Genomic DNA, 25,852 nt, shown 5'->3' on the forward strand with positions numbered 1-25,852 from the left:
ATACCCAACTAAGCCTTAGCATATGCTTATTTTGTGCATTTCATGAAAAAATACTTATAATTATTCTGTTCAAATAATACTTGTGTTGAATCTAACCAAACTATATAATTAATAAAATAAAATTGAAAAATCAAAGTTGAGAGTGAAAAGGAAATAAAGAAAAAAAAAAAAAAGGTACCAATCTACAAATGCCCCAAAAGGAACTACACCAATCCATTTCCAGATGGCTTTATCCCAAAAGCAGTTTGTGGGTGGGAGCTGCTGCTGTTCACTGTTCGTTCCTTTTCATGTTTGGAATGTTTCCTTTTCATGTACAGTTCAAGTTCATTACCACCAAAGGATGAGATAATCCATGGAACAATTTGAAAATTTATTATAGATAGAAAGATCCATTGAATTTAATTTACTGAAATTTGATATGTAAATAATAGAAAAAAAATATGATGATGTTAACAAAATTAACACTAGGATGGACAAAAGATGAATGAATCCAATCACTCTTCACTAGCTAGTAGATAACTTCCAATTATTATATTTGATATAGGCTTAACTAAAATAACTATGTTAGGATTTGAAATAATATTATATATAAAGTATAATAAAACTATACTTTTTAATTGGTTATTATATTTTTGGTGATATTAGATTTACGAGGTTAAGAAGATTAAATATGTTAAGACTAGAGAAGTTATAGGATGAATGACCTCCCAAAAAGTGAGGTGGTATCAGAACCAAATGTCAACCGAAAGTATGATTTGAGTTTCGGTACTCAGTCAAGATATGAGTGACAGATTAAAACAAAATTTTAAAAAGATTAAATTAGGGCATCAACGACAAGACCAGTGAGACGAGACTCACATCACATGTTGTTTGTAAGTTTATTTGGGCCTGCATCACAATATGTCTAACTTATATTAATACATATCTTTGAATAGCGCAATTCTAACTATACACTAATTTATACCGTTTGGTTCGGGTATAAGCAAGAATTAGTTATTATAGGGATACGTGCAAATATGGAAATAAGAAAAATAGTATTTGGATGAAAATTGGGTTGTTCCCAAGAATAAAAACAATTTTAGATAGTTTTATATAGAAAGTGGAGGTGTTGGTGGGAATAACCGAGAATTACTATTCTCGAATAAAAAATTAGCATTTGGGTATAAAAGGGGATAAGAGTTTATTCCTATTCCTATCCTCTAACCAAACGCTGCTTTTTTAAAAAAGTATAAATCGTACACTCGTCCATCAAAATATTAATTGTATCCCAACTCTGTTTTTTAATACTAAAAATTTTAAAAAATATATTATTTCAGCTTTTGGATAAATGGAGCATAAAATTTGTATTATTTTTCTTTACAAATATATATATATATATATATTTTTTATTTTGATAATATTATCATCTTAAAAAAGCTGCCAGGACTGGGACCCACAGAAAAAGCCATGGAGGGGAAAGCCCTCAATCCCATTGGCTGGAGTTTTTGTGGTGGCAGGTGAGAAGTAGCAAGGATCCAACAGACAAGCAGAACATTACACAAACCGCAGCTGTCTTGAGAAATTTTGCCCTCTCTCTTTTATTTTTTGCATGTCAGTCCCTCACAATTTTGCAATTTTGTGTCACAGTATGTTAGGAGTGCCTCATTAGATGCATGTTTCAGTTTTTGTGAAATTAAAATTTGTACTTTTTATTTTAAAGGTGTTTGGATGATTTTTTTTTTTTTTTTTAAGAAAGAAAGATAGTATGCTACACGTTTCATATATATTTTTTTAAATAAATTTAGCTGAAAATATAAAATAACTAGACTTTCAATTTGAAACTTCGGATACCAATCATTAAGTCCTTTACCATTTGCACTAGGCACGATCAGTGAAGTGTTTGGACGGCTAATAACTAAAAGGGCTCAAAATATTTAATATGTGCTTAAACTTTAGTAGCTTTATAATTATTTACTACTAGAGTAACGCTAGATTTTTCTTAATTACTTCATGATATATTAACAATCTTATGTCTGTAGATCTCTTATCCTAATTTTATTTTTTAAGTCTCTATACTTTTATTATATATTAAGCCGAGCACCACAATATCATGATTATCATTCGGACACCTAATCAGTAAATTATCAATATCTTTTTTAATTGAGAATTTTTTTAGTTAGATTTGTAAGTCATCGTTATGTAGTCTCGGCTTATGAGATATGTGGGAAATAAATTTGTTAGAAGAACTAATAGGCACTACAAACGATAATGAGACACTGAAATGTAATTTCTACATATGTAAGGACTATTGCGCAAAAAAGGAAAACATCAACAAGAGTTAAGAGTTAGAGATTTAGAGAGAGAGAGAGGAAGAGAGAGACTAGTCGGGGCGGCGAGAAGAGATTTTTTTTTTTATGTCAGAAGCCCACGGCTTACCCTACCCTGTCCCCTCCTCGCAGGAGCAGTGTATCCTCACAGAAGTGGGCCCCACCAAAATAATCTAACGGCCCAGATCATCCCATCAGTGCCACTCACCGATTGGTTGTATATATGATAAGAGGCCGTGTGATGTGAGGAACCTTTCGCTCTTTTAATGTTCTCTCTCTCTCTTTCTCTCTCTCTCTCTCTCTCTCTCTTTGTGGAGCAGTTACTGTTGCTTTGTGGTGCGGCAAAATCCAGTGGGGGTTTTCTCCAATTTTTTTTTTCCCCAATTGTTTTTTTGGCGAATTTAGCCGATTTTATCATCTGGGTTTCATTATTTGGATCGTTTGGATCCCGAAGGTACCACCTTTTGCTTCTTCTGTAGCCTCTGTTGATGTTTCTAACTGTGGATCGTTCTTGCTGTTTTTGTTTGAAGTGGTGAAAATTGTGTTGAAGAGATTGAGAGGGGTGTTGGGGTGCAATACCATCTTGTTGGAATTGGGAGAGGGGTGTGTAATTGAGCGGAATTTGGAGAATTTTGTGCTTGGATTTTGACAGTACGATGGATTTTGAAAATACGATTGGCAATCATGGGATTTGAATCAAATTCGTGTATTGTGCTGCAGTTGTGTTTTATGCTTCTGGATGTGTTTATTTGAATAATTTGGATGGGATTCTCTTCGAAGTTTTGAATTGTTGGAGATATGTGAAAGTTTGTGAAACTATGATTGAAATGAGTAGTTCTGGATAACTCAGCTGGATAATTATGAATGTTTCTGCGATTTGGAACATTCGGTGTTTGTGCATTGATTTTACTGCCGACTGATGGGGTGTTTGTATTCCAAAGGATGCATCGGAGAAGTACCCAACTCGACCGATGAATCGAGGGGTAAATTTAGCCGGAAAAAGGGAGTTGCCGATTCTTCTCTTTCTTCGGCTTCTTCTGATGATTTCAAAGATGAAGAAGAAGACCAACTTAATCAGTTAAGTTTAACAAGGGACTCCGATGTTGGTATTAGCCGTTTATCGAGAGTTTCGCAGCAGTTTCTGCCTCCCGAAGGATCGAGAAAAGTTAGGGTTCCTATAGGGAACTATGAGTTGAGCTATTCCTATTTGTCCCAAAGAGGATACTACCCGGAGGCACTGGATAAGCCAAATCAGGATAGTTTTTGCATACACACGCCATTCGGAACAAGTCCGGATGATCACTTTTTTGGTGTTTTCGATGGGCATGGAGAGAATGGTGCGCAGTGTTCACAATTCGTGAAACAGAAATTATGTGAAAATTTGCTTAGAAACAGCCGATTTCATAGCGATGCTTTCGAGGCTTGTCACGCCGCCTTTTTGGCAACGAATTCGCAGATTCATGCGGACAGCTTAGACGATACAATGAGTGGGACGACTGCGATTACAATACTGGTAAGGGGTCGAATGATCTATGTGGCGAATGCGGGTGATTCGAGGGCGGTCATAGCCGAGAAGAGAGGAGATGAGATTGTGGCTATGGACCTTTCGATCGACCAAACTCCTTTCCGGACTGATGAGCTTGAGAGGGTCAAGCATTGCGGTGCTAGGGTTTTGACTTTGGATCAGATAGAGGGTTTAAAAAACCCAACTGTGCAGTGCTGGGGGACAGAAGAAGGGGATGATGGCGATCCGCCGAGATTGTGGGTGCAAAACGGGATGTATCCTGGAACAGCATTCACGCGAAGTATTGGAGATTCAATAGCTGAATCCATTGGTGTGGTTGCGACGCCAGAAATATTTGTTATGGAGTTAACGCCGTATCACCCCTTCTTTGTGATAGCCAGTGATGGGGTGTTTGAGTTTCTCTCCAGCCAAACTGTAGTTGAGATGGTAAGTTGCTCGATCTATATAGTTTTGCCCATAATTCTCATTCAATTGCTATGTGTGAGTTCTTTTTTTGTCCTCTCTCTCTCTCTCTCTCTCTCTCTCTCTCTCTCTCTAACTGCTACTAAACTTCCAGGTTGCTAGATATAAGGATCCTCGAGACGCATGTGCAGCAGTTGTTGCCGAAGCTTATCGTCTCTGGCTACAGTATGAAACTCGTACCGATGACATTACAATCATAGTTGTGCATGTTAATGGGCTAACTGATGTACGATTTTGTTTTACATTGTTTATTCTTTTTACTCATTTTTCTTCCTTACAAATGTTTAATTTTTGTTCTCACCCTGAAATAAGTCTTTTCTACCAGATGGGATCTGTTCAGACTGCAACCACTTCGCAAATACAACCTTTACAACAAGCTGTCGAAGTGTCTGGATCTGAATCTCCTTCCACATTTAATTTGAATTCTCGAAACCAAAGAGCACGACATGATCTTTCACGTGCAAGAGTGAGAGCGCTTGAAAGCTCCCTTGAAAATGGTCACTTTTGGCTTCCCCCTTCTCCATCACATCGGAAGACATGGGAAGAAAAAGTAAGTATTCCGATCCATACTTTGTGTGACTTTGGATACTTACAAGTATATTTCTCTGCTATTTACTCATGATGTTGCCGCTAAATCATAATTTTCATATATGCTCTTCAAATGTAACTTCTCTTCCTGGGAAGTTCCTGTATCAAGTTATTTACATACCTTGATGGATGTCCAGGCACATATTGAGCAGGCATTACACGGCCATTTTCTTTTTAGAAAGCTTACCGATTCTCAGTGCCAAGTTTTGCTTGATTGCATGCGAAGAGTTGAAGTGAAGCCTGGGGATGTAGTGGTGCAACAGGTTATTTATTTTGTAGCTTTATGGTAGAATAGGAATTATATGATACTTTGATTTTTTTTTTTTTTTTGGCAAAATAATATTAGAAGAGATGATAAATGCGTTTATGCAGGGCGGCGAAGGGGACTGCTTTTATGTTGTAGGGAGCGGCGAGTTTGAAGTTCTAGCTATTCAGGTTTTTTACTTTGCTCGTGAACTATCCATTTCTATCTTCTTGCTTTAATAATCATGGATTCATCATAATGTTTTATTCCTCTCTTTTCGCAAATTGGTGAACTTTATTGATTTGATTAAGCAATTAAACCAATGGATTTTGGTTCCTCTTTAATCACCATAGAGAAACTGCTCCGAAAGTTAAGCCAGGCAGGCATTAAAGTTATCTTAATATAGGAGTTAGTTTGCTTAAAAAGAAATTTAAGTGTCACATCTCTATTGTACTTCATAAATCTATACATAAACTATTCGAGCTTGTATTAGATGGCTATGAAAATATTTTTGGGAGGGCAAAACCCTACTTTTTTAGTGTAATGAAGTTGGTCCAAATTGAAGTGTTGTAATTAGTATAATTCGTCTAAGATTTTCATAATTCTGATCATTAAGCTGATTGAAAATGTTTGAAACAGGAAGAGAATGGGACGGAAGTGACAAAGATTCTGCACCGATATACAGCTGAGAAGCAATCGTCCTTTGGGGAACTAGCACTGATGTGAGTTTTATTTTTTTTCCTCTGTTTTCTCAAATTCCTTTTTTTTTCTTTATTTGCTTTCGAGAAAAAAACTCACTCCTTGAAATTTGACCCTTGCGTATATAGCCCTACAAATTATCTATTGGCATATGGTTTCCTGCAAAATTCGAATATTCATATTTGCCCTTGAAAATTTTGATTTGTTGCACATATATGCTGCACTTGCACATATATGCTGCATTGTATGTGTCATGGTTCCTTAATTATTGTTACTTTACAGGTACAATAAACCACTTCAGGCGTCGGTTCGTGCAGTGACAAGTGGAACTCTGTGGGCCTTGAAACGGGAAGATTTTCGAGGAATTCTGATGTCTGAATTTTCCAATATGTCATCACTGAAATTGCTTCGATCAGTAGAATTATTTTCAAAATTGACAATTTTACAACTGAGTCGGATTGCTGAGTCTCTCATGGAAGTTTCATTTGCAGATGGACAAGTAATAATTGATAAGGTGCCTGGCAGGAAGCCCGTTCTCAGAATTTTCTTTTTTTGCTGCAAGATAAACTTTATCTTCAAATAAATTTTATCTTCTACTCGTGAAGTTTAAAAGTTGGTCAATCGCTGAATTTATAATACTCTGCATTTTATAAACTTCAAATGCTTAATATGTATTGTTGCATGTAACCTGTTTTATATAAATCTTATGCATGATAAATTGTAAGTTTTAGATCCCTAATACCTATGTGTTAGATTATTCGTTTTTGTTGCAGAATGACGATCCTTCTGGTCTCTACATTATTCAAAAGGGCCGCGTGAGATTGACATACAATCCAAATGTGGTAAGCCCAGTAATATGCAACCTATTGCCAGCTCGGCATGTGGAGGGAGATGACAGTGAAGAAACGGAAGAACATGTGGTAGAGATAGAAGAGGGAAGCCATTTTGGAGAATGGGCTCTAATTGGACAGAGCATTGACTCATTAATGGTGGTCTCTATAGGCGATGTGGTTTGCTCAGTTATTACTAGGGAGAAATTCGAGTCAATAGTTGGACATCTACCAAAACTTCCTTTTGAAGATCGATTGTATGTTTTCATTGACTACTGGATGATAGTGATCATATGTTTGACATATTCTTTTATTTGTTGTTTATTTATTTACTTTAATTCCATCCTTGATCCTTCTAATATAAACTCCAATAAATTGCATTTCGCCTCCCAGGGCAAAAGATTCTCTGGTTCCTTTGAAGGAAGCAAACATAAATGATGCTCCTGCAACAGATGTGAAGGTTCAATTCTCTGACTTGGTATGGGATTAACATGATGATTATATTGTTTTGGATTTGTGATTTCCAAGCAGACTCAAGCTCTAATAATACAATTATATTAGGAATGGAAGATGAGCATTTATGCAACCGATTGTAGCGAGACTGGTCTCGTTGTTATCAAAGGTTCTGGTAGGTGTAAACTGTTCACTTGCTCGCTATACCATTTGATTAGCTTTTAACATGATTCAATCACATTTTCCATGAAGAATATGGTACAAACTGAATTATCTTTTAATGAAGAATTTGTAAATTAGTTTATTTTGCAAAGTTTCGCTTAGGTTGCCGGATTTTAATTTCTCAATATTGAAAGTTGAAACTGTAAACTTCGAGTTTCTGTTACACTCAGATCCAGCTGTCAAGTGCTGTTAAATTTTCCTAACGCCTAAGTGTCACTGTTGAATTAGCTGTTTCGTTGATGAATCATTGCATGATAGTCTTTGGAATTGACATTGCAGCTGAACCATCTGTCATATCATTGCTCTGTCAGAAAAGATTAATGGTACTTGATAGCTAGACCCAATGGTAGCAGAAATTGAAGTTTGGTGCGTCGGTTGTGAGGGATAAAAGTTTTGGTGATAAATGTAGCCAGCAGTATTGCAATCTTGCCCTGTTAAATTAACAAATATAAAGTTTGCTGTTTTTGACTGCCCATCAGATAGTATATGCAGCTTAAAAAGATTTTCCAAGAAGAAAATAAAAGAGCTTGGGAGGGAGGCGCAAGTCCTGAAGGAGAGAGACTTGTTGACGAGTTTTAGCACGTCAGCTTGTTTTTCACAAGTTCTGTCCACTTGTGCTAACCAATCATATGTTGGAATATTGCTGAATAGTTGCCTTACTTGTCCTTTGGCTTCTATACTTCACTTACCCCTCGACGAGTCCTCTGCACGGTTTTGCGCTGCTTCCGTTGTTGTTGCTTTAGAAGAACTGCACCAGGTTTGCCGTCTTTGAAGTGTATTATATGTTCTTTATAGAGATTTTTACATGTATACATCTTGAATTATCTATTTCATATATGCCCTTTCAAAAATTTAATTTTTTAACAATTATACCCTTCTACCTGCATTTATACGCTGCTTCAGAAAAACTTTTTTCGATTAGACAACTAACTTCCTCAATGAATTGGATGACTTCCCGACTAAGGATAAGGACACGTTTGTAGCGGACTTGCAGTTTCGAGGGGCATATATGGAAATTCAGATTTTCGGGGGTGTGTGTGTAAATGGATGATTTTGCAGAAATGTACATGTAAAAGCCTTCTGCTTATATTGTTTATATGTGAAAGTTAATGATTTTTTGGACTCCTAACGAATTATCTCTACTTTCAGAAATCTATTCTGTTTAGAGGTGTCTCACCAGATGTTATAATACTTGATCGATCAGGACGTTTGAAGGTTAATTTTTCATATCTTTTAACTTGTCTAAATGAATGATCTCTCTCCCCCCATAACTTATGTATGTTTTGTAGTTAGTGGACTTCAGATTCGCGAAGAAATTAACCAGTGAAAGAACTTTCACAATATGTGGAAATGCTGATTCATTAGCTCCAGAGGTGGTTCTTGGTAAAGGACATGGATTGGCTGTTGACTGGTAAGATTTCATTCCAAGACCTTATTACCATAGATTTTCTATTGCTCAAAATGTTGTTTTAGATCTGTCTTAGCGGTGGCATCATACAAACAGTGGGCACTAGGCATGTGCTGACTATGCCCACATGCAAACACATATGTGCTCTTTTACCTTTTAGTTGATGTACTTAGGGGGTGTTTGGTTCGGCGTAAAACGAACCAAAAAATTATTTTCGGTATGAAAAATGCTTTTCCGCTTGTTTGGTTCGACGTAAAAACATTTTCCCTTAAAAGTGTTTTTATGGATTTGGGAGAAAATTGGGATTTGGGAGAAAATTGAAGTATTTGTTTTCAGCTGTTTTTTGGCGGAAAATGAAAACTCACGCTACGTAAACCTTTTTCATCTATTTTTTTCCACCAAACCAAAGAAATGTAGATTTTTTTCCTTCCAACCAAACAAATGTTGAGGGAAAACTACTATTTTTTTTTTTCCTACAAACCAAAAACTATAAAACGTAATTTTTTTTTTCTATCGAAAATTTTTTTCCACAGAAAATTTTTTTCCACAGAAAATAATTTTTCACGATTGTACGTCGAACATAACGGACCCTTAGCTTCAATCTTCTGAAAACTTTCTCAGTTGCTGGATTGCTCAGCTGAAATGTTTCTTTTCTCTTTTTCTCTTTTTCTGTTGCTTAATGGATTTTTTTTTCCCGCGCTAAGATTGAACAGATCTCCGATAATGCATATTATAATTGATTAATAGGAAAAGAGAGATTAGATAGGCAAACACTTAAATTAGCTTAAATAGAAATTATTTGGGTTCCCTTAATGATCTGTTGCATAATCAGGTGGGCCTTGGGCGTTTTGCTCTACTTCATGCTCCAAGCTGAGATGCCATTTGGGTCGTGGAGGGTAAGCGAACTGGACTCCTTTGCAAAGATTGCCAAAGGACAACTAACTCTACCCCACACCTTCAGCGCTGAAGTCGTCGACCTCATCACAAAGGTTCTTGTCACCTTCTTCTTCTTTTTTTCCTTCAAAATATCTGTATATGTTTGCCCCTGCAAAATCATTGGAAAGATATTTCTCATGTATGGACCTTCAAAAAAACTTATATTTCTTGCAGATCCACTCTACTCTTTATATTTATTAAGAAGAATTTCCCTATTTCTAGGAAGCCAATTTCCTCCTTAAATTGTGTAATTTCCCAACTTCGGGCTAGGGTATTCTTGTAAGAAAACACTATTGTGGGTATATATAGAAAATAAGATGCTACAAGGTATATGTGCAAATAGATAATTTTGGCAGGAAATATATGGAAAAAAGCCCCCTTTTTTGAGTCAATCCTTGTGTTCATGTTTGATGTAAAGCAATACTGTTCATTCCATTCTTTTGATCATTTGACGCTGCCAAAACTTTTCTCCAGTTACTCGAAGTCGTTGAGACTGCACGTTTAGGAAGTGATGGTCCTGATTCCGTGAAAAATCATTCATGGTTCAAGGGTGTTGATTGGAAAGGAATTGCCGATGGCACTTTCCCGGTTCCTGAGGAGATAACTTCTCGAATTGAAATCTATTTGAAGAATAATGTGGACGAAGTCGAACCCATCTCCTCTCCGACTCAGGATGTTGCCGAACTTAATTCTCCAGAATGGCTTGAAGATTGGTAGATGTCTTCTGAAGGAGAAATTCAGGCAAGCTTCATAAGCAATATCACTGTCTCAGATACGCGAGCATGTCTCTTGATCATTTTGAACATGTCTTGTTCAAGCTACATGCAGGAAAAATCCCCTACAAACATCGCGATTCTTGCATTGCTTGTCTGAAATTCTACAACCTATGTTTTTCCTTCTTGGTCTATGAGCAAAGTGATAGATTGCAGGAAAGAAATTATATCAAACGCTTCTTTTTCAGATGCACCCCTCTTTACTACAGGGTGTCACTCTGCACGAGTCTTGAACCAGCAGAAATTGATATCCAACAATAGGTAAGGGTGCAACTGACAATGATGCGTCAGATAAAAGATTCTTTTTTCCCCTAGAAATCGCTTAACGGAATGTTGATGGAGACAAAGTGACGAAGTCTTGCAGGTTAAGGGGTTAAAGTATAGGATATTCTGCCAATTTGGATTTCAAAAATTGGCGACTTGTTAGAGAGAGAAGCAGTTCGTCAGTCGCTCGTCATGACAGGAATTGTGCTTGTCGATGATGTTGAACCGAAGAAGCAAAATCACATAGCTCAATTTGAAAGTAGCCATAGGACTACATTTGTTTACTATACTTCTGATGTGTATGTATGTATCTTGTTGTGTACATTACGAGGCAAATGAAGTGAATCAGGTTTATTGTACTTAATTAAAGGCATGCGATCAAACAAAGGCTTTCAATTGTTTGGAAAACATCTGGTGAGAAATTTGTTGCGAAGCTTCTTGATAAATATGTTGAGGATCAAATTGCAATTCATCAAATGTTCAAACACTTTGTTTGCATTTTAGTTGCTCCGAGTATCATATCCTAAGATTTTAAGAATTTATCTGTATAGATTTGCGCTACTAGTCTCTGAATTTCTGTTCAAGTTTTAAAAATGCTCTACTTCGATTCTCTCCTTCAAAAATTATATTATTGTTTCACCGAAAATAGAGGAAAATGAAATTATTTTCAGTCATAAATGCCCGATACGTTGTTTGATCTGGTGTAAATTAAATTCGCTTGTAACACCATATTTTAAAATATTGTAATTGATTTTGCCATGTGTGGTGAATTAGTAGAGAGAAATTGATAGAATAATAATAATAAAAGAATTAGTGTTGTTTTTTTTATTCTCTTGCACCANTTTGGCCCTGTTTATATTGATTCGTTTGTTTGCTTGAAACTGGTTTTTAGATTAAAAATAATTTTTGATTAAACACAAGGTAAAAATTATTATCTTTTTATTGCTAAATTGATAGAAAGTCAAACAATTTGAGACGAACAGATATTTTTTTATTTAAAAAATTTATAGTAATAAATAAGATGATAAAAAAAGTACTATTATTTTTTGTTTTTTCAGTAAATTATTTTTAATCTAAAAACTGTTCACGGGAAAACAAACAGTTCGAAATAAAAAATTGCATTAGGTGAGAACAAATGCAAATCTCATTGGTCCTTTCGACTTATTAATACGTGTTGCAATCTCATTGGTCCTTTCCACTTATTAACTAAAATCACAAGCATCTAATCCCTTGTTCTCCGCGGGAAAATAATAACTACCGCATCAGAACCAAAATATATCACCTCTCAACTCCCAAACACCAAACACTACACCTCGAAAAAAGAACTAGCCACGTGTCTAGTAATACACGTGGCGAATTTCTCATGGGAGCTTGCGCCCCTACTCGCTGATCAACAAAAATCGTTATATTGTAAGGGTATTTTGGGAATTCTACAACATGTATGCAAAATGGACCCCAACGGTTGACTCTATTGAGACCCACGAAGGAATTTTATTGGCCCCACAGGCAATCACTTGAGTTGAGTTGCTTTTTAGGTTCTTTTTTAAGGGTCTCTTAGGATTATTATACGCATGGAAGGTCACAGCCCACTACGCTGAACCATTTATAGGAAAATGCTTTGCTTCTCCGCAAAGCATCAACGTTCATACGACATGGATAAATTAATTAAAATTTTTTTTTATTTATCTATATTTTAATATATTTTTTAATTTAAACTAATAATAATAGGATAATAATTTGTAAAATTAGGATTGTAGGAACCAGTACCAATCCTCATACAGTGGTGATGGTCATGATTACATTTTCTGTTGGGAATCCGGTACTCGCCCTGATACCGGATCTTGTGAATCCGCAACCCGCTCCGATACTGATTGCTGTGGATTCAGTACCGATTGTTGGGATTCTGTAACGGAAGCGTCGAATCGGATTTTTACCATAAACCCGTCTCCTCAGCAGATGCTGATACAATCATAAAAGAGAAAAATATCCAGATAAAATAAGATTCATTAAATAAGAGAATATTACACCTGACTCCTCTTCTGCACAGAGTAGCTACAAACCCGAGCCCTCTCTCTGAATCTCTCCTACCATTCTCTCGTCTTCTATACTCCCAGAAGACATCTTTTTCATTCTGTGTATTCGTGCACAAGGTATACTAATGACCCATTATCCGTGCACAAGGTATACTAATAACCCACGGCTACGAAAGCCGCACACGTCCTCTTGCATCCATGCACTAGGTGCAACTAAAATCATAACCATTTTGGCTATGCCATATGGGTGTGGCTAATCCATACCACTACCACCACCTAAACAATACCACATATGCTATATTTATAGCTTACATCAAAAGCTACCCAAATTCTAGTATAATTAGGATTCCTACTCCGATAAATATTTAAATCTATATTTGTTTATCTCCAATAGATTTAAATATTTATCCTAATCTAGTTAGAATTTAACTACAAATCTAATCAAATCCTAACATTTTCAACACTATAGTGGATAAAAAATTTTGCATGTAAATTGCCCCTCATTTTTATGATTCTTCACATATTTCGTATTTTATTGTTGGACGATCAAAAAGGTCAAAATTTTATCACAAAGTTCAGAAGCTCCTTGCTTCTAATTTTGCTTACTGGAGTTTTTGATTGAAGTGGACAGAAGATTCTAAATCTCGAAAGCGAAAACTGCAATTCATATCTATTGAAACATAAAATCGTTAAATACAATCGATAATTTGTTGTCGTTGTTATCATCGTTCAATGAGAATTGCTAGTCGGCATTGCCTGCCACAGCCGCCAAGTGCGTTTCGTGTTGTTCATGTCGATCAGTCTGTACCGATATTGTGTCGAATCGTTGGCGCTAACTATTAATTTCAAAAATTCGAGCGGTTAAAAATGTGCAATTAATTCACTTAAAGCATATAAATACAGCGTTCACGAGTCTCAATTTGGATTCGACCTAATTAGTCTCACGCTACTTCGAATATAACTTGGCCTATCCAATCTCATGCAATTTTGAACATGAGTCGGCTCGACATGACCTTTCGTCACAAAATAGAATGTCGGTTCATTTAAGCTAATATATTGTATATTAAAAATATAAATAAAAATGTAATAGGAATAGTCTTTATTGGGGACTGGACACGTCTACTGTTTATTCAATAAATTTAAACAAATTTAAAAGCAAATGGATGCTGGATGTGACCGTCGCCATACCGAGATTTATTCCCACCAAATTTTTGTTGCAAACCTTATTATTGAGGGACCAAATAGCAATATCGAAATAGTACGGTCACAATCCGTACATTTCACCCCACTATTCATGGAAACTAAATGCGGAGTGGGTAAAGAGTTCTTTAAATAGCATAATAATATACACACAAGTGTTCAACTCTCTCTCCTCTCTCTCTCTCTCTCTCTCTCTCTCTCTCCGCTCCTTCCGCTTTGATCGGATCCCCGCGGCGGCGGCGGCGGCGGAGGCGGAGGCGGAGGCGATCGGCGCCGCCACTCGCGGCGGCGGAGTAATCATTGGGGGCGCGCCTACTCGATTGGGCCCTCCATGGACGGCGCCGGGTACGTATGTTCGCAATTCGAACTCGGCGACGTGCTTCGATTCTATTTGGTTCAACTTTCGCCCTCTATCATCTTAGGGTTTAATTTTTAGGTTTTGACGCACTCTACGATCTCAGGTTTTTCCGATCCAAATCGAACGGTGCGGCTTCTTCGAGCTCGAATCATCAAAAGAGCAAGCATCACCAGGTTTGATTCAACGTCGTCCCCTTTTTTCCTTTTATTGTTGCTATTACGTGCTCTTATGTGCTCCCAATGATGGGATTAGAATCGCTAAAGTTGAACTAAAGAAGGATTAGAATGGAATTGATAGGTAATTAGATTGAAGCAGGTTTTATGTGGTAAGAGTAAGAGAAAGAGAGAACAAATGCCCGGTATAACAAAGATTAAAATTTTAGAACAATTGTATGTGTAATTTGAGTAGAGAACGGGAAATGGTGCGAAAGGTTGTGTTGATGTTGGTCATTTTGTTTTTGTAAACAGATCAAGCTGTTCGTGAACTTAAAGTGTTTAGCAAAATCTCAATTTTGCATTTTGGTGGTCATAGTATTTTACTTTCAGCTATTTTACTTCGTTTTTGGAAAGTTACAACTGGCCTTCTTTTTGTATTTTGATCGATCGCCCATTTTCTCATATAGCCACATTCTAGATTTATGTTTGGATAGAGTACGACAAGATACAGATAGTGAGATACATTTATACCCTGTTTGACTGGAACAACTATCTTAGGTGTCATTTTGTTGTTTTTGGTTGCATAAGGTGAATAGCTTCAGTTATCCCCTGTTATCTCCAAATAAACACAGACATAGGACACATCTAGATGATATTCAATGGTGAATATAGTGTCTATAATACTTTTAGTCATTCACTTATTTCCTTTTCTAAGTTTGTTTCAGTTTTACGTTCTAACGATAAACGAATTGCCCAAATGTGTTCTTGCCACAATGTTTTTCTTTTCCATTGCAGGTTTTCCCTCATGAGAAAATTAATATTAGTGATGAAAAAGCACCACATTCAACTGGGATCATCAGTGGAATATCCTCAGCTTTCAAGAAGAAGCAAATTGGTTCTTACTATTTCAGTTGGCCACTGAAAGCAAAGGTCCTGCAAATTCTTGAAAACTCACGAAACAACATTCCATTCCAATTAATTCCTTTGTGATTTATAATTAATATTATGTTGGGACTTTTACATACATATTCCTGCAAACATCATCTAATTATATGCAAATCCTTGTGGAACTTGACTTTCATATGAAACCCTTAGGAGTGAAGTATCTTATAAATTTTTCCTTATAATATGTCAGGAGTCATTGCAATTCAAGTGGTAAATTGGTTGTATAGAAAAGGTTTTTGTAACAGGTTATTCTAGAGGTACATTTTGCAAGTCTAAGGGTATGTACTGAAGAAATTAAATTGAAGGGATGCAAGGGCTTGTGTGGATATTAGATTTTGCATGGGTTTATGTGTATACTGTATAGATAACTATGCAGGTGTAATATAGATAAATAACCCTGTTATTTTTTATTTATTAAGCTCTTGCAGGGTCCCGTTCCCATTAATACAATGTACTCCAGTGGAAACAATGATTCCACAAACAGTTCAATCGATTACTCGTTGGAAACTCATGAGCAAGAGATACAAGATCTTGACTACTTTGATCAAGCCGACGAATATAGCCAATATGAAGATGCTGAAGATACTTATTATAACGAGTTGATTAACCATGAAAGCAACCACACTTTGACAGCTAAATTTGACTCTTTGAATCTATCTCCGGTTGAGGAGGATACTTTATTTTCACCACAGAAACTTGCACCTGAAAGCGCAAGTGATCTTAAGCAGATAGAACAAAATTATGATGAAATTGATGCAAAATTCAAGTCATTTAAGAAATTTGATATTGTTCAAGATTTCTCAGATCATCATTATGCCAAACACTCTTCATGGTTGAAGGTCAGTTAAGCTTTGGGTTTTTGGCATATATAACCGTGCAAAAATACGAAATTACCTAAAAACCCTTGAAAAGTTATATTTGCATGCATGACCTTGGAAAATTTACTTATTTCCATCCGTTCTCCTGCTAGAGGTATTTATACAAAAACTATTTTTTGTATATACACATGACAAAGGCATGAATGCAAATAAATATACTTTTTATAAATACACATGCAGATACCAACTTTTCAGTGGTATTTATGACTTCCACATTTCTTCAGGGATGTATACAAAAGAAATCTATCTGAAAGTTTAAACACCGTTTTTCCTATTCCTTTTCTTTATCTTCCTATTCTTGAAATTTTCTTTGAATGCAAGATTAGCCAGGGAAAGATTGGAACAAGAGGATCCAACATGATTGGAGTGTCCTGGAGAAAGATTTACCTGGTTAGTCTCTTCTCTGTTGAAAGCTATTGCAACAGTGGGAAATGTTGGTTATTTAGTGCTTTCTATATTGACCACTTGTTGATATTAACTCTGTCAGTTTAAGTGTTATACTGATCTAGTTTTCTTTCTTCCTTTTATGGATATAATTTTCTTCTTAAAAAAAAAATCCTCCCTTTTAATCATGGTTTCACTATATGTTTAGAAGTTTTTCTATGACCTTTATAATGATGGTGTTATTAATAGAGCTAGTTTTATTATTGACACATTTGATTCACTGAACCTTGTTAGTAATTACTGACTGGAATTAACTAGATTCAGTAAATGTAAGTGGTGTAGTAAAAGGGGCATCATTAATAACACAACCACCTTGATAAACACACGTCGTTATTTCACTCGACTGCCGCTATTTCATGTTAGCTGAAAATGAAACAATGCAGTACAGTAAATCAGGGCTTGGCGGTAAGAAAATGTAATATATACAAAGGGCCTTGATACTATAAGAAAATTATTAAAATCTATCTTTTGAAAGATATGAAAAATGCCTTTTGGCATTTTTGTAGCTAGCCCATGTTGCTAGCTCTAGTCTAAGAAGGTCGTTAACTGTCAATGTAGTATATCAAAGTGAAAGTTCTAGTGACATTTTTCTTTGGTTGATTATTTACAATCTCTATTACACTTGTGTATGCATTTGGTTTTCTAGGAATTCCTTCAGATTAAAAGATACATCTCACTATAGTAGTTTATGTTTTGTGCCAGATCTGCTGATTGCACCAATTCCCAAGTTTTGAACTATATGAATTATATTCTTTTATTTCAAAATCATTCTTGCATGACATATATGTAATCAATTAGTAGAATTTATTTGAGAAATTCACTTACACTAGCCTCAGCTAACAAATATCCATTTTATAGAGATGATATATGTCAGAGTTTATGAACAAAGAATGGACCTACTTAGGGCGGTAATTGTAGGGCCATCTGGAACTCCCTATCATGATGGACTATTTTTCTTCGATTTTCGGTTTCCTACCGATTATCCAAACTCTCCTCCGGTGCGTATTTGTTTTTTGCGATGGGTTTCTTTCCTTAGTTCACTTCTCTGGGATTTTGCAATTTTAATCAGCTCCTTTTTCGTTTTGCAATTTTGCGCCGAAACATCTTTTTATGGGCAAGCAGCAAAGCGTCTGAATATTTCATGTGAAATTTACTACAAGGGCGCAGAGGATATTCTAGTCCATGAAAAGAGATTTAGGCCCGAAGTTGGAAAAAAAGAAAGTGGAGTTAAATTGCAACTTTTCTTGCATATATACCCCTGCAAAGAAGTGAGATAGCTGGTATTTAAGTGTGGGCCTGCATAACCGTATTTGGTTGGATTCATGCCTGTGCCAGATGTATATATGCAGACACCATTTTCGCATGAATACCTCGGGAGGGGCACACACTTGAATAAGCAAGGTTTCTAATGTACGCATGCAAGTAACAACTTAATAGGGGTAATTAAAATAATGAAACAAAAAGGAAAAAACACACTATCTGAAAAAGGAGTGGACTGTTTTTGCAATAAATAAACCTATCAAATACAAAACGACTGTAACAAGTCACCTACTTTATGTTGTGCAGAAAGTTTATTATTGCTCGCATGGATATCGACTGAACCCTAACTTGTACCATTGTGGAAAAGTCTGCCTTAGCCTTCTGAACACATGGACTGGAAGCGGCTGTGAGAAATGGAGCAAGTCGAAGTCAACCATCCTGCAGGTGTTGCTCTCTATTCAGGCTCTTGTATTGAACGAGAAGCCATACTTCAATGAGCCGGCATTTGTAAAGCTTGCTAATACGCCCAATGGAGAAACCAACTCTTTGGCTTATAATGAGAAGGTCTTCCTTCTGTCCTGCAAGACAATGCAGCACTCACTACGGAGGCCACCAAAGGTAAAGGAAATAACCTCCTACGTCCTGTTGTAGGCATCTAATTTTAAAACAAACCGTTTTTTTAGGGGGGGAAATATGTGTCGCTTGCTAATATATGAAATTGCCCAAATACCTCTAAAAACTTGGTGTTTGTACTCATGTCTCTCAAAACTGCATTTATTTTCACTTGTGCATCTTCCAGGGTTTGTATGCAGTGCAATTTTGCATAGACACCTCTATGTTACGGACTAAGCGTTTTTACTCGCAAAGTCTGTACGGCGCCTGCCTTCTTGGTCGAAGATGGGCAAGCCTAGCTCTTTATTGCTAGCATGGACCTCTGCGTCCTACGACTAAGTATGCAAAAAGAAGAGAGAGAAGAGAGAGGCATAGGTTCCCAAAAAATTAAATACTCTATTATTTAGAAAAATAGGACTACAATACATAACTCTTCTTGTATTTGGCCATAACTATCCCCACAATTTATAGTCCTAAGATACATTGAATCTAGCCTACACTAATTCACCACTAAGCATACATTAATTCGCTCACTATTACATAGTAAAGAGCCCTCATAAATGTCTCATGAATGCAAGGTGATCCCAATGGTTGCCCATGACCCTTGGGTTCCATTGGTGGTTTTGGAGCCATTAAGTCCAGCGGTTATATATGACCCTTTGTCTCCTACAATGGCTGCTGGTTTTGGGCCTCCTTGACAGCCCCTTCAGCTAGCGAAGTTGCGCTAGGGATTTGGCCAAGCTGAAATTTTTCTAAGTCCCTGACATCTGGCAGGGCATGTGCGCAAATTTGCAAGCTTTTCAATGGTATGCATTCAAATACCAAATTTGCAAGCTTTTCAATGGTATGCATTCAAATACCAACTTTGCAGGGGTGTTTGCACACTTCTGCATACTTGTAGGGGTCTGTATTGAAAAAACCTCAACTAATATCAAATCTTGAATTCTATAAAATGCGAACTAAGGGCCTGTTTGTTTCGTGGGGATGCAAGAGGCTAGAGGTTGTGGGCTCCAGCCATACGTGGGCGAATCTCAACTTCGCCCAGGTAGGGGACGAAGTCGCAACCTCATGCCGTGCACAAAGTTCGAACAGCTTGTATGCTCTGACCGCTCCCGCGTTTGATCTTTGACTTTGCCGGTCGCCTCCTAGTGCCCGCGCTCATACATCGACGACGTGGGTGACTTCCACTCCTAAGATCCGGTGAAACAAACACGCCCTAAATCAGTTAAATAAACCAAAATGGTTGAATTTATTGTAGCTATTAGATGATGATCATGCACATACTAACAGGATATTTGAGGTCCATTATTCTCCTGTACATCACTTCTACAATCTCTTCTACTACAATCCTCTAATAACTTTTACTACATTTCATCGTGCAACTTATACTCGACTCTGCTGCAGCATTTCGAGGACTTGGTAGCTGGGCATTTCCACCAGCGCGGGCACACGATCCTCATGGCGTGCAAGGCTTACTTGGCGGATGCTCGGGTGGGGTCGGACGTCCTGGCGGAAAAGCAGGAAAAGGCCACTTGTCACATGAAAGACTTCAAGGCCTCACTCAAGACGATCTTCGACGAGCTTTTGACAGAGTTTAGCGCCAAAGGAGTTGATTGCAAAGAGTTTCTTGATATGAAGGAGAATGACGATTCGGGTACTTCTTCTTCCGCTGCTGCTAAACACGACTGAGATAACTGCGACGAGAACCAAAGCCGGTAACCATTCTTGCCTAGGATGTCTTGGTAGTTAACAATTTATATTTCCATTTTACGTGATAGGATTAATGCTGCGGTGATTGATTCGCTTATATATATCTCTAGAAACAGTGTATATATCTCTAGGTTTTGATTCGATACTAGTTGCTTTGGAAACCTTACATTAGTTTCAACCCTGTGTTGAAGTGTCCTTTTTCATCTTTTTAGGAAAAAAGAGAAGTAAACAAGTATTGAAGTGTTAGTTATCCCCTATTGGGCACTTTAACAATTAAGAGCTTTTAGAGAACTCAGTTGCTTAACATTGGGTCGTTTGTTTTTTTTTTTTTTTTTTGTTAAACAATAATGATCTACAAATCTACAAGAAAGTTGGTTAGTACTAACTGCTCGGAAAAAACCAAGTATGTATTTCACTACAAAAGAGTCATTGTAGTGATTATATCACGGAGGAAAAATTATTATTGATGGTAAATTGCACTTCTAGTTCGTGAAATTTATTATATGATTATGAACAAATTTGATGAATCTAAATTTTAATATCAATTTTCCCTCCAGAAAAGGATGCTTGTGCAGTGGCGGAGCTAGAAATTTTCTTGCATGGGTTCAATATATATATAAAAATACTAGAAAATAAAAAAAAAGTACACTAATCTTTAGTATTGTATAAAAAAAAAATCTTTTTTTTTAACAATTGTTCTTGGCATGTCTTCATATTTTAAAAACGGTGCATAATAATCTCATTGAAAATATCGTCAAATATATATATTTTTTGGCTAAATTACAGAAAATCTCCCGTAATAACCCGCTTTTTCACTTTTTTTTCATGACATTTAAAAATTCATACTTTGCCCTCTTGTAAAATGAAAAATGTGCACTTCATCCCCTACTGTTAGGGTTCTATTAGAGTTCCCTACTGTTAGGGTTCTATTAGAGTTCCGTTATAAAATATTTTTTTATGCCGAAAATACCCCTCTGCCCTCTTTCTTGTTGCTTCGCCTCCCTCCGGCTCGCCGCCTCGCCGCCGCCTCGCCCGTCTCGCCGTCCTCCACTGCCTATTGAGGTGGGAATCGCGACCGATCGAAGGGATGGCGGAGGAAGATGAGATGAGGAAGAAGACGAAAATAGCGAGGGGCAAAATGGTCATTTTACACATCGTAACCTTCCTGTGAATATTTTTTATTTTACAAGGGGGTAAAGTGTAGGTTTTTAAATGTCAGGGAGGAAAGTGAAAAATTGGATTATTACATACGGATTTTCTGTAATTTAACCATATATTTTTCTATATAAGTCACTAAATAATCGTTAATTAATTGTTCACACATACGATTGCATAATTTATTTTTTATAAAATTTATCCTAGAAAAAGCTCTTTCTACTGTGACGGTAGTAACAGATAGAATTAATGCCAACTAAAGAATTGGAAGAAAAGAAATATTGATTCATATGCATACTTTGTATTCTGCATCCCAATTAAACAATTAGAAAAAAATATATATATATTGCACCTTAACAGGATTGGATTTGACCATTCAGATATTGATCAATATATTAATTAGATTCAATATAATTGGAAGAGGTAAAGAGAAAAATTATGTAGCATAAAAGAGGCTTGGTTTTTTTTGCTATTGCTAAGGAAAAAAGAAAAAAAAAAATTAATGGGTTATCGAATTAACTATAAAAAACTTGTCTAATAAAAAAAATTTTGTTGGACCCTTGGGGTCTGAAAAGGGTTTTTTTTTTCCCAGTGGGGCCCACAAAATAGAGGCTCCCCATTGGCTTGCACATGCATCCGCCAATGGTTTTGTGGTGTTCGGGGTTGAGTCAACGTCAACATCGTTTATTTATGGTGGGGTTGTGGAATTCCAAAGAAATCCGTGTCTTTTTGTGTTGACTCCGACTTTGACTTTTCGTAGCAAGAAAATACCACTAGCGTGGACTTAGGTTGATGTTTAATTTGTGTAGTCTTATCTCCAAGGACCACAATTAATCTAATCCATTGGATAAATATCTGCTACAACTTTTATTTCATTTACCTAAAACAATTATTTTCAGATATATAATGCGGGTTTGGATCCTCCGAAATTTTATATTATCAGATTTTTTTTAAAATTAAATAGTACTATATTTATATAGAAATGTTGGGATACCTTTATTTTAGAATGTAAATATTCAGAAAATAACTCAAAATGTGGAGAATTTGTTGTGAAGTAAAAAGAGTTTGGACTTGCATAAATTTATTATTTATGTTATGTTGAAATGTACCAAGCATACCGACTGTCTCTAGAGCAAGTGGCAAAGAGTTTGGTGGTTGGTATCCGAGACTTAAGTTCGAATTCTAGTTGATTCACATTTTCAGCTAAATTTATTTTCAAATGAAATAAACAAAGCGGGTAGCGTACTACCTATCTCTCAAAAAACTTAAAAAAAAAAAAAAAACCAAGCATATATCACAGTAACAATATTATTCCACAATAAAATTTTGAAGTACTCGAACAGATCTTCGTTTTAAAAATTGATATCAGCTATTTAAACTATATGTCAATTATCGTTAAGTAATACATTTTGACAATTTAACAATAATTTTTTTAAAAAGAATTTAATTATAAAAATTGCGGAATTAAAAACAAAATTTTCTCACCCCACTCTGACTCCTACTTTCCTATTTAAAGCACACTCCGTGGCGCGCAGTTTCAGAGCCTCTCACTTGATACTTCAACGGTCCAAGTCATGGCGACTCCCTCCCCTCTTCCCCAAGCCCGGCACCTTCAGCTTCCACCACGGCCAAATCTACCAAACCACTGACCCCACCATCCTCCACCTCGCCGGAACCCTAACCCTAACCGGCCCCTATCCCCCTCTCGCCGTCCGCAGCAACTCCTCTGGCCTCATCCGGCCCCTCCGCGCCGTGTTCCAGCTCGCCGGGTTCTGGTCGGAGGCCTCCGGAGCGCTCTGCATGGTCGGGAACGGCGTCCTCCGACCCCTGCCCGACGGCGCCCCCGATTACCTCCCCGCCGTTCTCAAGCTTGGTTACCCGAAATCGTCGAACATCTCCACCTCTGTCATCACAGGTACCCTCGAAATCCTATCCGCCGCCAGTGAATTGAACCATTTCGATCGAATTTCACTTGTAGCTTACACCCAGAACATGTATAACTACACTTTAATTCGTAAGGCAAATGAGTCTTGTACTAATCTTCGTCGATTTAAAGAAGAAGAAGAACCACTAGTGCTCGATCGCGACTCCCTCTGTTCTACTCTCTACAGTTTTCTGAGTTTTGGCTCATTCAAGTTGAACTACAAAAAATTCTCTGCTATGTCGCTGATTCTTAGCAGCTGCTCTGACGATGATGATCGGTTTCACGTATTCGTAGAGTTCTCGGATTCGGATGATTACAACTACCGCACAACCACAGCTTTGGTTCCGGGGAAATCGATGGTTGGTGAGGGCTTCTGGGACCATAAGACAAATCGGTTGTGCCTCTTGGCTTGTCCTGTGCTATCGGATACTTCTATTGGGGATTGCTATGTTGGTCTTAGCTTTTGGTTCCCTTCGTATTTGTCGATCAAGACGAGGAGCTTGGTTCTTGGGCGGATGTGGAGTAACAAGGAGGAGGATGATGAATCCTACTTTGAACCAATCATGCTCAAGAGTGCAGGGCATCATCTTTGGGATGAACCCCCGAAATTGAAGTACAAGTATACCAAATTGGACAAAGTGAAGAAGTATTTCAAGTTGAACAGCGCAAGTGTTGTAGCAGGGGAGAAGAGATACCCCGACGGCAGGATTGCTAATGACATGCGTTTCAGTTTCTCATTTCAAGATCCTAAGGGTGAGGGTGGATGGGGGCATGCCTATCTGCTCTCGCGCGGTGAGACTGACTTTGGCGATCGGACTATCTACTGGAATGGTGAGGTCCCTGTAGAAAATCCGACACATGCTGAAATGAATCGTACTCTCTTGAATGTAACCTATACGGTAAGTATGCAAATTTGGAACTCAACTGGCGAGTCTAGGAACTCGGTAGAGTCTATAATCTCCGCAGAAGGATTGTATAGTTCTTCAACGGGTCAGCTTTACTTGATAGGATGTGGAAATCCGGGTTTGTCGGGTACTAGAAAAGAAGTTAAGAACAGTACTGAATCTATGGACTGCGAGATTTTCATCAACATGCAGCTCTCTCCTTTAAATTCTGAAAGGAATGGAGAGGCCAACGGTACGATTATGAGCACAAGAGACAAATCTGATGCCCTCTACTTTGAGCCCCTCAAGATCGCATCGAACATCATGTACACTGTTCAAGCGCAGGAGGCAATACGAAGAATGCAAATCGAGGTCGCAATGGTGGTGATCTCTCTCACCCTCTATTGCATCTTCACTTGTTTGCAGATCTACCATGCCAAGAAGAATCGAGATATCAGTCCCTCCATATCAACAACAATGCTGTTGATTCTTACTCTTGGCCACATGATCCCCTTAATACTAAACATCGAGGCCTTGTTCTTTGCAAACCGGAACCGGCGGCGCATCTTTTTCCACAGCGGCCATTGGATTGACGCAGGTAAGGTTATCGTCCGTCTCACCACCATGGTAGCTCTCATTCTTCAGCTCCGCCTGCTCCAAGTTGCATGGACCGCACGATCATCATCGGTCGGCCAGAAAAAGTCCTTGTGGGCCACGGAAGGAAAAACTCTATTAGCGTGCCTCCCTTTATACATTATCGGCACCGTGATAGCTTGGTTTGTTCGCTCCACTCAGCAGCCCCTCTGGAAGGATCTTATCGCCTACGCAGGATTAATACTAGATGGTTTTCTTCTTCCCCAAATCATCTTCAATCTATTCTCTAACTCAAACAATAAGGCTTTAACTCCTTTCTTCTATGTTGGTATAACGGTCGTTCGATCGATGCCTCACCTCTACGATGCATTTAGAGCTCGACATTACTTTCCGCAATTGATGTCCTCTTACATATACGCGAAACCTGAAGGGGATTTCTATTCTACTTTGTGGGATATCATCGTTCCTTGCGAAGGATTACTCTTTGCCGCTCTTGTATATCTGCAGCAGCGGTTTGGCGGCCGGTGCTTTGTTCCCATGAGGTTTAGAGAGGGTGCTGGGTACGAAAGAGTCGCTGTGGTTAGTTCTTAGTGATCTCAGATCCTTTTGTGCAATAAGATGTGCGCGTTAGCGTGCCTGTTCGCTTGAGTGCCTTATAGAGCACATATATGTGAATGTAAACCTATCTTTACGTACTGGAGCTCTCTGTGTGATGTTGTGATTGTATGTATTTCTACATATTAGTGAAATGTGCTTTTGTTAAGTTTATATATATTTGTCTCTTTTTTTGTATGTAATGTACTGATATAAACTGTAGGTATTTGGTTTTAGTGAATCTGAAGGAGGCGGAGTTCGCACAAAGTTGGAGCAATTGAATTTTGTTTCTCAGGATGATTAATGAATAACACCTGAGAGAGTAAGATTGAACGTGATTGAACCTATTAAATTAGAGTGCATCTCACTGTGCACTATTTGTATACATCGTTCTTT

At 37.4% G+C, this 25,852-nt stretch overlaps 2 protein-coding genes across 11 annotated transcripts; both read left to right on the forward strand.

Moving 5' to 3' along the window:
- On the forward strand, nucleotides 2,549-11,156 carry LOC109717922 (protein phosphatase 2C and cyclic nucleotide-binding/kinase domain-containing protein). 4 transcript variants are annotated; one of them, XM_020243879.1, is made up of 16 exons: nucleotides 2,552-4,257; nucleotides 4,388-4,519; nucleotides 4,619-4,843; nucleotides 5,019-5,144; nucleotides 5,254-5,316; nucleotides 5,765-5,847; nucleotides 6,107-6,338; nucleotides 6,598-6,911; nucleotides 7,048-7,132; nucleotides 7,216-7,282; nucleotides 7,809-8,086; nucleotides 8,479-8,544; nucleotides 8,619-8,740; nucleotides 9,570-9,726; nucleotides 10,148-10,414; nucleotides 10,492-11,156. In XM_020243879.1, exons 1-15 carry the CDS (start codon nucleotides 3,226-3,228, stop codon nucleotides 10,388-10,390), a joined length of 3,225 nt encoding a protein of 1,074 aa, XP_020099468.1. In that variant the 5' UTR covers nucleotides 2,552-3,225; the 3' UTR covers nucleotides 10,391-10,414; nucleotides 10,492-11,156. The 4 variants fall into 4 exon arrangements, with proteins under 4 accessions (XP_020099470.1, XP_020099469.1, XP_020099468.1 ...); XM_020243878.1 differs by having other exon boundaries at nucleotides 2,552-2,760; nucleotides 2,837-4,257; nucleotides 10,148-11,156; XM_020243880.1 differs by lacking the exons at nucleotides 8,479-8,544; nucleotides 8,619-8,740; nucleotides 9,570-9,726; nucleotides 10,148-10,414; nucleotides 10,492-11,156 and having other exon boundaries at nucleotides 2,550-4,257; nucleotides 7,822-7,948.
- LOC109718690 (putative ubiquitin-conjugating enzyme E2 38) lies at nucleotides 14,063-25,634 on the forward strand. 7 transcript variants are annotated; one of them, XM_020245053.1, is made up of 9 exons: nucleotides 14,063-14,288; nucleotides 14,405-14,474; nucleotides 15,252-15,386; nucleotides 15,821-16,240; nucleotides 16,606-16,669; nucleotides 17,582-17,721; nucleotides 18,290-18,601; nucleotides 20,000-20,310; nucleotides 20,863-20,962. In XM_020245053.1, the coding sequence occupies exons 1-8, from the start codon at nucleotides 14,275-14,277 to the stop codon at nucleotides 20,282-20,284; spliced, it is 1,440 nt and encodes a 479-aa protein (XP_020100642.1). In that variant the 5' UTR covers nucleotides 14,063-14,274; the 3' UTR covers nucleotides 20,285-20,310; nucleotides 20,863-20,962. The 7 variants fall into 7 exon arrangements, with proteins under 7 accessions (XP_020100642.1, XP_020100641.1, XP_020100643.1 ...); XM_020245052.1 differs by lacking the exon at nucleotides 20,863-20,962 and having other exon boundaries at nucleotides 14,065-14,288; nucleotides 20,000-20,609; XM_020245054.1 differs by lacking the exon at nucleotides 20,863-20,962 and having other exon boundaries at nucleotides 14,066-14,288; nucleotides 15,830-16,240; nucleotides 20,000-20,609.

The sequence above is a fragment of the Ananas comosus genome, linkage group 12, assembly GCF_001540865.1.
Source record: "Ananas comosus cultivar F153 linkage group 12, ASM154086v1, whole genome shotgun sequence".
In the NCBI taxonomy this organism is placed as follows: Eukaryota; Viridiplantae; Streptophyta; class Magnoliopsida; order Poales; family Bromeliaceae; genus Ananas; species Ananas comosus.

What these genes read in the sequence shown, in the direction of transcription:
- LOC109717922 (XM_020243879.1), top strand. Translation starts at nt 3,226, where the DNA reads ATGGGGTGTTTGTATTCCAAAGGATGCATCGGAGAAGTACCCAACTCG. An exon ending in GGGATGTAGTGGTGCAACAG is followed by an intron (nt 5,145 to 5,253) that starts GTTATTTATTTT and finishes GCGTTTATGCAG; the next exon opens with GGCGGCGAAGGGGACTGCTT. An exon ending in TCGTCGACCTCATCACAAAG is followed by an intron (nt 9,727 to 10,147) that starts GTTCTTGTCACC and finishes ACTTTTCTCCAG; the next exon opens with TTACTCGAAGTCGTTGAGAC.
- LOC109718690 (XM_020245050.1), top strand. Translation starts at nt 20,238, where the DNA reads ATGACGATTCGGGTACTTCTTCTTCCGCTGCTGCTAAACACGACTGAG. An exon ending in TGCGACGAGAACCAAAGCCG is followed by an intron (nt 20,311 to 22,976) that starts GTAACCATTCTT and finishes TCCTATTTAAAG; the next exon opens with CACACTCCGTGGCGCGCAGT.